The 12,560-nt window shown below is 35.3% G+C and overlaps 1 protein-coding gene across 1 annotated transcript in view; it reads left to right on the top strand.

The window, feature by feature from the left end:
- The window catches only part of LOC112667322 (olfactory receptor 51H1-like), an 85,254-nt gene that overhangs the window by 70,269 nt on the left and 2,425 nt on the right, over nucleotides 1–12,560 (top strand). Inside the window, exon 2 of the mRNA XM_025458910.3 lies at nucleotides 12,480–12,559. Coding sequence (XP_025314695.3) covers nucleotides 12,496–12,559 — 64 coding nt within the window. The 5' untranslated portion in view covers nucleotides 12,480–12,495. The remainder of the gene's footprint in view (nucleotides 1–12,479; nucleotide 12,560) is intronic.

Consider the following 12,560-nt stretch of genomic DNA (forward strand, 5'->3'; position numbering starts at 1 on the left):
TAGACAATCACATGAGATGAAGCAGCAACACGCAAGGACTTAACAGTGTAGAGCATTTTGTTAAATAATTAAAAAAAATCTAAATTCACAATAGCACTACCACACAAATACCTACTCACAATTCCACTGCCATCACAAACCCATATTTATACAAATCTATGTGTATACACACACACACATACACACACACGTAGTCTCACATGCACATGTGTGTGTATCTTCTTCCATATACCTAGACATCTATGTCATGGTATTTGGAATGGCCTACATTTGTAGATAAACTCATTAGTGATAAAACTATTCAAATTAATATTTAATCTTGACTAATTTTAATAATTTATAGTTTTCCATAACCTCATTTTAAAAGCAACGAACAGGGAATACAGGTGGCCCAGAAACAACCACACATAAGATATAAAAGTATTCACTTATAGGATTTTTATTTTGAGAATCACCTAATGCACCAGAAACTTGGGGCCATTCTTAAAACCTCTTCCTTTGTTAAATCAATGTTTAACCAATTTCACACTTGCCTTCAAAACATACGAAATAAGTATCCCCTTTCTGTCTTTTGTACAGTTAATAAATAGTATAACCCATTCCTCCAGGCTCCCTAACTGACCATCCTCCATCTAGTAGTGCCTGTGTCAGTAATTCCTCATTCTGTAGTCTGAATAAACTTTTTAGATTTGGAATATGATTTATTCACCACCAGCAAAACCTCCTTTAAGGGTTTCTGTTGTCCTTAGAACAGAGTCTCAATTTTTTATCTTAGTCCTCAAGAGACAGCATGATTCAGCTCCTACTCCTATCTACTGCCCCTGCACCAACGCATATCATTTCTCTCCCCTTTGGTCTCTTCAGTCCAGCCAAATTTGCAGTGTTTAAGTTCCTGGATCCCACTCAGATACTTTCTAATAGAGGATTTCCACATTGTTCTTTCCGGATCCTTAGGCCTTTCTCTACCGCTCATAGAGTTACTCTTGCCTAATCAAAGCCTAGCTATCCTTCCCAAGTAAGCCTTTTCCAAATGCTCATTCTGGCTTAAGATTTCTTAAATCTTAAGTATATTGTTTTCATATTATGAGCTTTTCTTTCTCCAAAGTAAGAACAGTTATTTAAGTATTGCATGAGTATTTGTTCAATGTCCCTCTTGCCTGCTAGAAGTTAAACTCCCCAGAGGAAAGGAATATTTATTATGTTCATCACTTAATAGACCACATGATAAGAAAATATTAGTGTTCCATATACATTAAATGAAGGATTGAATAATAAATAAATTAATATGGATGATTGATTATCATTCTTTTTTCAGAAGTGTTACAAATCCTCAAACTCCTCCCTGATCGTTTGCATATGGTTGGGAATCATTAACCAAGAGAAAAATCTTTTTCTAAAATGGCACAGATTAAAAACAAACAAACAAAAAAACCCCAAAAACTTGAGGAGTCTGAAAGTTATCAGAACAAAGATGTTTTTGTTCTTTCCTAGGTCCCTGTTATGGGCAAGGAAAAAGAAAAATCTCAAGAACTTGCCAGGTGTACACAACCATGTAGGCTTCACTGCTCCTTCTGCCTCCTGTTCTGCTGTGCGTTGAAGAATTGCTGTTTGGGAGACAGCATTAGGAAGAAATTATTTTGCAGATTCTGATTTTTTTGGCATAGAGGAATCCTCAAGAGATAGTGTAGTCCACTTACAAAGGTTGTGTTATATGTTGCAAACAGAATCCAGGCCCCTCTCACAATAAGGTACAATGCTCAGATTTAAACAAAACACTTCATGGTGTCTGTCTAACCCTTTGGCTGCTCCTTGAGGAGGGAGCTTTTTAAATAATTCCCATGTTAAGTGAGAGTCCTTCACTTGTTTGGGTCTGCTGATCCCTCATCTCAAGCAATTCTGATGGCTTTCACTTGGGAAGAATCAGTTGGCTCACTGCTCCTGGATGTTTTTCTTGGAAAGACTTGAAAAAATTTGGTTCTTTGGTATTCTTGAAGTCCCCAGGGCCTGTGGAAGCACAGTTGTTTTATGGAAATGCTGATTCTTGTTTTCCCAGATTCTTGTTTCTAGTGCTTTTGATTGTTTTTCTTTATCCAAATGTGTTTTACCTCATCTTCTTTTTTCCTCATTCCTACCTCTGTTCTTCTTTCTCTTTTTCATTCTCTCTATATGTTCAGCACCCTCTTTTTCTAGCTCCTAATTCATGTATATCCATCCAATCATTCTTTCATTCTTTCCATGCACTAGTTCTCCCCTACAGTATATGTCTTCTTCTGTCCCTAATAACAACATGTACACTTATTTTTTTCCATTTTACCTAGACACTTGTTATCTGCTCTTATCATTTCCCTCACTAGAATTTCTATGATTATTTAATGAAATAATGTACATAAATAATTCCACACAGCACTTGCTAGGAAGAAGGCATGTGAAAGTACTTTAAGATTAATTTATTACCTGTATCAATTTCTATGCTCCAGGTCAGAATTAATTTGGCTTCTTCCTTTCCTGAAATTAGCAAAGAGAGCACTTATGAAGACTTCTCAAATGTCTGGTGACATCTGGAGTGATCACAACTCAATAACAATTTCTTAACTCCTCTGAAAACATCCCTGAGGGGTGCTGTTAGCCTCTGGGTTATTCCATCATGATGTCCCTAAGGAATCCAGACCCTTCCTTCATCGGTCAAACTATTTTTTCTTTTGCCAACAAATCTCAATTTTTTTTCTTCATTTTGTTTGCAATCTGTCAGCCAAGTTTGAAGAAAGATCTACTTCTCCCTTACACGCACGTGCACACATATTATTTATGTATGTGTATTACTTGCATATATGTGATAAATACATATTAAATATATAAATAAATATAAGCATATATAAAAAAGATTTGTCTCATGTTGAACCGCTAAACAAATTCTAGAATTCCAGCTGGATATTGGTCCAGGTCTTCTGACTCCAAAACCAGTCTCAGGCTCAATGATGACATAGTGTTATGATTTACCCTGAAATAGGCCTGGGGTCTACTGTTGTTTTGAGATGAAGAGAAGGTTTGCCTGACTCTCTATCAGAAACATAGAGAACAAAGTTCTCTGAATCTGTTGCACTCTTTGATTTCCTAGCTTGTTATTTAAATCTATTAAATACAGTTTCTTTAATATGTTTTAATGAATTTTGCTGTAATTTCACTGGGGTAATTCTCAAAATTATAGAAATAGCTGGTTATTCCATCAGTGTGTGCCTTTATGTGGTAAGTCCTTAAATTATCCACAGATCCTATCCACCACCTCTTTTGGTCTCATTTATTTTCTTTCATAGACATATTTGCATCGTAATAGCAGAAAACAAAGCCAGATATAAATAATTCTTATGATGATGCTTTTTTTTCCAGGTACATTAGAGAATGTATTGTAGAAGTTTATGTATTTTTAATTTCTAAACACAGTTATTTCCCAATGCGTATTACAATTTATAGGAGACCACCTATTCAATGAACATTAAGAGCTAGTACTTTATAATAAGTGTTTCTATATATTTTTACATAAGAGTTTATGACTATGTTTAGAAATTTATGGTTATCTGTTTGTTTATTTATTTATTTATTTATTTATTATTTTTTATCTTTATATTTATAGCTTTACATGATCCTACATATGAGATGTGTATGAGTGTATAATTTCTATAGATGAGTTTTTATTCTTTTAAAATGATCTTTAAGCACCCCAAGCTATTAAGGGTAAAGAGTTAAAAGACAAAGTCTTTACCCTTAAGGATTTTCAAGTTTGTGAGAGTGCTAATGCTTCCCAACCTCTTTGAAGAATTGTTACAAACAGTAATATACACAAGTAAAGTGCTTGATGCAAACTTTCTGAATCTTTTAACTGGTGGCTTGGACTCCTCTGAGGACGTTATAATTTGCCTCATTCATATCTATAGAAATTGATGCTGCTTGTAGCCTAACCTCTCTTCCAGGAGGACTCCCAGATTATCCTAACAATCAGAATTTCCTATTATTTGGAGCTCTACTTTATCAAGGATCTGCCTTTCCAGATACTAAATGGCAAAGTTTAGCAGAAAGAGTAGAGTCTGGGAAGTCTGATATACCTTGCTTAAAACCATGTTTAATTTTAGCTATCATGAAACCTATTTATTCAACATTTCCTTGTCATCTATTAAAAATGACTTTTCCTGGTTAAGTCCAACTATTCCCTCACCTCCCCAACTGAATTTATATGGTCCAACGTACTAGAGGAAATCATACAACCATGTTCACTCATACCAAAGAGCTCACATAACTCCCTCTGTGCTTTCAATCATATTTAATGACTCTTCTCCCACTCCCTTATATCTTATACAAATCCTTATTCTTTGTTGTTGACCTCACTTCCTACTTCATATAGAAAATTGAAACAATCAGAAAACTGATTTAGTGCCCTAAATTACATTTACTCACCTAAGAGTCAAATATATGCTGATTTCTCGGCTACCTTATATAAATCAGATGACATATTCATGCTCTATTCTAAAGCCAATTCTTTCAGTTTTGCATTAAATTTTTCTTGTGTCTCCTCAGGAACATCACTTCAGCAATTTTTCCTTACCACTCTTCCTTACCATAAATTTTTACCCTCTACTTGATTATTTATATCAGCATCAAGCATGTCATGTTTTCCATCAGAAAAAAAAAAGGTATTTCTGCCAGTATTCTCTCACGTTGTAATTCCCTTTCATGTAAAACACTCTAAAGCAAAAAAAAAAAAAAAAAAGTGTCAGGAGAAGAGGAATTTTTGCCTACTTCTTATGGTGTATTTTTCTAAGTAGTTTTATCAGGTTGAATGGCATATTAAAAGTTCTGGGGAAAAAAAGCAGTCAAACTTTAAAACAGTACAGTAAAAATCTTCAACATGAGAGAAGGCAATAAGTGAGAAAAGGAAGAACTAAAAAAGACTGAAACATATAAAAAGCAAATATCCACATGACAGATATAAATCTAACCAAATTAAGTTACATTAAACTTAGATGAAAAAAATAAAATAAAATAAACTTAGATGAACTAGGGCAGCCCCAGTGGCTCAGCGGTTTAGCCCCACCTTGGGCCTAGGGTGTGATCCTGGAGACCCTGGATCGAGTCCCACATCAGGCTCCCTGCATGGAGCGTGCTTCTCCCTCTGCCTATGTTTCTGCCTCTCTCTCTCTCTCTCTCTCTCTCTCTCTCTGTCTCTCTGTGTGTGTGTGTGTCTCATGAATAAATAAATAAAATCTTTAAAAAATAATAATTTTAAAAAACTTAGATGAACTATAAACTCCAATAAAAAAGCAAAGATTGTCAGGTGGATAAAAAAGAAAAATCCAAGTATGTGCTACTTACAAGAAGCATAACTTAGAGTCAAAGATACAAATAAGTTGGAAGTAAAGGATGGGAAAAGTTTCACTGTGAAAACCGTATTTCTAAGAGAGCTGGAATGTCTATGCTGTCAGACAAAATAGATCTTAGTGCAAGAAACCTTAGTAGAGGCAAAGAGAGACATTTAAAAGTATCAATACATGAAGAACTTAAAATGATTATAAATGTCTGTGCACTTAAAAACCTAGCCACAGGGGATCCCTGGGTGGTGAAGCGGTTTGGCGCCTGCCTTTGGCCCAGGGCGCGATCCTGGAGACCCGGGATCGAATCCCACGTCGGGCTCCCGGTGCATGGAGCCTGCTTCTCCCTCTGCCTGTGTCTCTGCCTCTCTCTCTCTCTCTCTGTGACTATCATAAATAAATACAAATTAAAAAAAAAACTAGCCACAAATATATATGAATTTAAAAAATGAGAGAATTGAAAATAAAAATAGACTATTCAATAATTGTAGTTGGAGATTTTAATAATTCTATCTCAGGAATGGATAGAACAACTAAATAAAATCAATAAGGCTATATAAAAGACTTAAAAGGCACTCTCAACCAACTTGCCATATACATATATCAGTTATGGCAAGTTGGTTGAGATATATATATATATATGTATATATATGTATATATATGATATATAAGGTATATATGAGAAATATATATATATAGATTTTTTATATATGTAGATTTTAAAAATATCTGAATAGACTTGTATCAAGTAAAAGAATTAGTTATTGAAATTTTTCTCATAAGGAAAAATCTAGGTCTACGTAAGTTTACTGTGAATTCTATCATACATTTAAGGAAAAAGTAATGCCATTGTGGCATAGACTCTTTTAGAAAATAGATGAGGGAAAACTTCCTAACTCCTTTTGTGAAACTAGTATTACTTGATACAAAATCTAGATGTGTATCATCAGAAAACTACGAGAAAATCTTTTATGAATAGGGATGCAAAATTTTAAGCAAAATATTAGTAAACTGATATAGAAAGCAAAAAGAAAATTATACTATGAAAAATTAAAGTTTGTCCCAGTAATGTAAGGATGCTTTAACACAAAATTTAACAAGTAATACTATATAAATAGTTTAAATAAAAAACAAGATGATATCAATAAATGCAGAAAAGTCGTTTCAAAATCTAATTCCCATTTATACCAAAAAACAAAATAAAAGAAAAAAAACTTGTCAAATCAGAAGTAGTCACATGAAAAGACTTTAGCAACATTGATCACTGAGAAATTCAAATTAATTTTGTAATAAGGTACCACTGCACAGTCCATAAAATCTGATAGTGCCACGTATTGGCAAGAATGGGCAGAAATTGGAATCCTTATATATTGTTGATGTGAGTATAAAATCGTTCAACCACAAACAGTTAGACATTTTCTTCCAAATTAGAGAAACACCTATCATAGTATCCAGTAATTCCTTTCCTAGACATCTGCCCAAACATGTCCATACAAAGACTATATGCTAATGTTTGTAGCAACATTATTCATAATAGCCAAAAGTGGTAAACAGCTCAAATGTATTTCAACTACCAAATGAGTAAATAAATATGTTTTATCCATACAATGACATATTACTCAGGAAGGAAAAGGAACAAGCTATGAATACATTTAGCAGCATGGATAAAATTCAAAACAATATGTTAAGTAGGAGAAGCCAGACACAAAAGACAATATATTTTATGATTCCTCTTATATAAAATTACTAGTAAAGACAAACTATAAAAATAGAGAGCATATCTGTTGTTTCCTGGAGCTAGACACAGGCCCATGGCTGACCTCAAACCACCATCAAGGAATCTTTTTTTTTTTCTTTAAGATTTTATTTATTCATTGTGACAGACAGAGAAAGAGAGAGGCAGAGACACAGGCAGAGGGAGAAGCAGGCTCCATGCAGGGAGCCTGATGCGGGACTGGATCCCGGGACTCCAGAATCACGCCCTGGGCCGAAGGCAGGCGCCCAACCACTTCGCCACCCAGGGATCCCCAGAGTTGTATAAATTTATTAAAACTCTTCAAACTGTACACTTAAAATGGATCAAATCTATCATTTGTAAATTATACCACAACAAATGGTAAGACAGATAAAATAAAATAGAACATTTAATAATTCATTAGGAGACTATTGCTCTATTCTATAAGAGGTCAAGGTAACTTTAGTAGAATGGTAGAAGCAAAGATGAAGGAAATTTGAATCATCTAAAATATATTTTAGTTTGGACTCAATAGGCCTTGGTAATGGATTAAATATAAGGAAGAAGGTAAGAAAAGATTGGAATTTTGATTTTGGCAACTAAGTGGGTTGTGGTATGGTTAGTGTGATTTATTAAAATTCATTGTAAGCAAATAGGAAGAAAAGTTTTGTTTTTGTTTTACAGTATTCACTATGCTAATTTGAAGTTTCCTATTTGATATCTACATGGAATTATCGAGTAGGAATTGGTCTGGAGATCAAGACAGAATTCAGGCCCAAAGATATGCTTTTGGGGGTAATCGATTATAGAGGCATTAAATCACTAGGATTTGATACTATCATTCAGTGAGAATGAGATTAAAGTATAGGACAAAAGACCAAAGAAGAGACACACTAACATTTAGTGATGTAGGAGGAAGATAAGCCATCAAAGGATATCGAAGAGTAGAAGTTAAAGCAGGAGGAAATCATGGTGTCACAAAAAAATCAGAAATGAAAGTAACTTAACATGGAGGCAATTTTCCACTGTATTGAATCCTTTTGAAAAGGAGAGTAAGGTGAGGAATATTTTCTGGGTTTGCAATAAACAGACCATTGGTGACACCTGCACAGATGCTTTCATTGGTATGGGTAAGAACTGTCACTAAAATGAATTAAGAGAATGGGAAGAGATTACAGACCACAACGCTGATAGGCTTTACTGTGAAGCAGAGGACAGAATGAGAGTAGGAACTAGAAGGCATGTGGAAACATGAATGAGCATTTCTTTTACATTTTTCCTTTTTTGCTTGCTTCCTTGTCTTTCTTTTTTCTTTCCCTTCCTTCCTTCCTTCCTTCCTTCCTTCCTTCCTTCCTTCCTTCCTTCCTTCCTTCCTTCCTTCCTTCCTTCCTTCCTTCCTTTCTTTTACTTTCTGTCTCCTTTAGAGAGAATTGTAATGATTAGGCAATAAAGTATATTTGCATTTTGGTATGCTAGTGAGGTACCATTCACACAGGATGAGACAAAGTCTGTATTTGCATGGTTGCCATAACAAGTTTTGCATTAGGGAAAACTAGGTCCTTTTCCTCTGAGATCAAGGCAAAGAAGACCAAAATGTCCAGAAGCCTGAGTCTATATGGCCATTGGCTCTGGGGACATCTCCAGGAAGACTGATGCTTTGTCTCTAGGGGATCACTTCAGAGGGAATTCTGGATTAGGGTTCTGCTGGTTTTAAATCTCTGGCTGTACTGCTATTATGGACAGCACCAGAAATGACTCTCATCTCCTAGACTAGGCTTGGGTGAGTTGGGAAACAAACTGAGGCCCAGGTAGTGCTTTCTCTGAGAATGCTTTCATAGAATGGAGGGGGCTGTAGTTATGGACGATTCATAAAGAAATTTTTAGAGTTCAGTACTGAGTGGTTGGAGTGGAGGAGGTCAGGTCTTTTGAGCCCAGTGTACTGTTTGGTCTGGACTTTGAATTTGATGGTACAAGTTATCTCTTTGGCTAAAAGCTTGTCATTTCCTATAAGATTAAATAGAACTTCAAAGTATAATGTTCAGATTTAAGTTTTACTTTTGGGATTTGAGTCAAATTAATTTACTTTTCTGACTCTTATTTTACTAATGCATAATGGCAATAGTACTTTTCTCATAAATTTTTTTTAGTCATTAAAAGAGATAGTATATGTAAAGAGCTAAAAATAGAGGCTGAAGCATAAATAAGCATTCAATAAATTTCACATTGTTTATTATTAAAGGACTAAAATATTTTAAAATGCCTGCCTGTTAACCTTTGCATTGTTTCTCTATGTCATCATATAAAGTGATTGCTCATGATTTCTACATATTTCTAGAACCGAGAACCCTCAGTTTCAGCCATAATTTTTTACAGTGATAATCATTCGTCCATTTCCTTTACCTTTTTCATTAAAAAAGAAATTACAATTTGAGCTATACATAATGAGGAATTCAATGGCAAGTATATTATTCTACTAAGGGCTAATTAGAGAAAATAGTAGAGCCCTGGAAATTTTTACCCTTCTGTCAGTCCTGGCTCAAGGCAAATAGCAAATATATTCCTTCCCTAAGGGCAAGACTAGTCCATGGCTTCTATAGAGGACAAATCGAAGGGGCCAGAACTATGCTTCAGCCTGCAGTTCAGACACTTTAATATATATTAAAGTATATTATGCTGTGTCCTGTCCTTCAGAGAATAGGTCTTTCCACTTGGCTGCCTGGCTGGAGAAGAACAATTGTAGTTCCATAGTGATAGAAAAGAAAGGCTCTTGCTGCCTATCTTCTCTTCCACCTCCATCCCCACATATGCTTTGTAAGCCATAGAAGTTCCTGCCCTTTTGCTGTGAGGAAAGTTTAGGTTTGATCCTGCCCATGGTCTGTCACTGGTATTGATAGACACAGAGTTAAGCTGAGTCCAACTGAGGATACAAGCCGGACATATTGACCCATCTGTAAAGCATGTCTTTATTCATCCTTGGCACACATTCCACTCCTGTTTCTGCTCTTGTTTTTCATGTGTTATTTGATAAGAAAGAAGTTGCTCTTTGGTCCTCTGATTACAATGGCATGCCTAGTACTTAGGAGGAATTTGACAAATATGAAGTCCTTAATCAATTTAATTAAACATGGAAAGTTCTTCCTGAGTGCTTTAGATCTTAAGGAATCAAGAGCCTAGTTTGAGGGTGCTGAACCTGAGCACTGAACCTGGGGTGGTTCAGTTGGTTAAGGGTCTGACTTCTGATTTCGGTTCAGGTCATGATCTCAGGGTCATGAAATCAAGTCTCATGTGGGGCTCTGCTCTGGGTATGGAGCCTGCTTAAGATTCTCTCCCTCCCTCTGCTCTTGCCCCCACTTTAATAAGTAAGTAAGTAAATAAATAAATAAATAAGCCTAGTTTGTAACCTTCATCTTGAATTCTGGAAGGACTCTTGGTCTTTGGGATTGAGCTCCTCAGATGGTCAGTGTGGTGTTGCTTTTGGGGTGCTAGTCCTTCAGAATGAATTATCTTTATTCTTTTATCCTCTATTTTTTACTATGCATGACTACTACTAGTATATCATTCTCTTACCTCTGGTTTATCTAGGACCTGCTTCCAATAAATCATTTACAGTAAGCATTCATGATTAAATGCAGAATCACTGAGCATAGATCTATAGAATTCCTCCTCTTGAGCACTGCAACAGCTACTACCTGCAAGCCACAGATTTTCAGTGTTGGGTCAAACTGGCTGAGGGATGGAGAGATTTAGGTAATATAGAATCAAAATATATAAATTATATATGGGTAGGTAGATACATTTAGCAGCATATAAATAGGTTTCATGGCTTATAAATATCTTGAGAGAGAGTTTTACAAACACTACAAAATTTATAGGTAACAGATGAACATTGATTATTTTTTTAAGATTTTATTTATTTGTTCTTGAGAGAGAGAGAGAAAGAGGCAGAGGGAGAAACAGGCTCCATGCAGGGAGCCTGACACAGGACTCGATCCCTGGTCTCCAGGGTCATACCCTGGGCTGAAGGCGGCACTAAACCGCTGAGCCATCCAGGCTGCCCGAACATTGATTATTTTAATGATAACTTTATTGAGTGTTGATTGCTTGCCTGGTGCTCATCGAAATGCTGTATTGATATTTCCAGTGAATACTTTTAACTATCCCATGGTACATACTATTATTTTCATTTTAATTTTAAAGAGGAAAGGAATATGCACAGAGATTATTAATTAACTTGTTCAAGCGTACAGAGCCAGGATTTAAGCCCAGGTGATCTATTTCCAGAGTCTAGTTTTCAAGCTATTTTCTTATTCAAATTTCCAGAAAAGAGACAAAGAAAAATATGTAAAGAGACACGGGTTATGCAGTATATAGGTAAAAGACACACAAATCCCATTCGATCTAAGATTTGTCAAGAAGTCAGCTGGAATGTCGATATCCTTTAAATCTGTAGTCTGCAGGATCAATTTTTCAAATTTCAATAGAACTTTCTGCAATGATGGAAATTTTCCTGTCTGTAGCATATAATTCAATAGTCACTTCAATAGCCATATAAAGTTATTGAATACTTGAAACATGGTTAGTGTAACTAAGGACTGATGTTTTAATTTAATTTAATTTAATTTAATTTAATATAATTTAATTTAATTAATTTAATAATTTAATTAATTAAAATGTAAATAGGCACAAATATCTAGTGGCTACGATATTAGACAGTGTAGAACTAAATTATTGACTTAAAAAGAAACTTAGAGTAACTCTGGCCAGTCTCTATTCATGCCCAAGCATCCAGAGCTCTCTGCCCCTTGCACTTTGTCTAGTGATTTTTCTTCTTGCTGTGACCCAGACTCCTGTTCTGTTTTCTTTCATGTGGGTCCTGAGATGGGCTTCAATAATATATGAATTCACTTAATTTTTATACAGAACTTTGTGTGTGTGTACATTCTTATGTGGGAGATTCTTAATGAGACTCTCATAAGGGTCAGAACTCAAACAGCCTTAAAAGCATGATAGTACTGCTCTTTCTTTTAATCCTGAACCCTAATCAGTTGTGGCTAGACTGGCCCAAAAAGTGATTTGCTCAGCTGCACATTTGGATATATCTTCCTGAAGATAAGAGTGAATAATTAAAATAGAAGAGAGCTGTGTGGCACCAAGAATTTAATATTGATCTTTGTCACTGCAGGAGTTAGACATTAATGTCTAGAACGGCCCATAGGACTATCTAGGCTTTACTCAGAGTAGGGCATACAGATACTGGTGACTCAGGTGGAGTTTACTAGAACAGCAAGGAAGCAAGTCCACTAACTCCTTGATGTTTCTGGATAAATTATATCCCTATTGGGTACAGGTGTTAATTGAAGTTTTTTTTCTTTTTTCTTTCTCCTAAGTATATTTTAGCATGTGATGGTCACTAATAGAATTATTGCCTCATGGGATAAGGCCATAGTTTCTCTATCGGATTGTGAAGG

This window comes from Canis lupus, chromosome 21 (genome assembly GCF_003254725.2).
Source record: "Canis lupus dingo isolate Sandy chromosome 21, ASM325472v2, whole genome shotgun sequence".
NCBI lineage: Eukaryota > Metazoa > Chordata > Mammalia > Carnivora > Canidae > Canis > Canis lupus.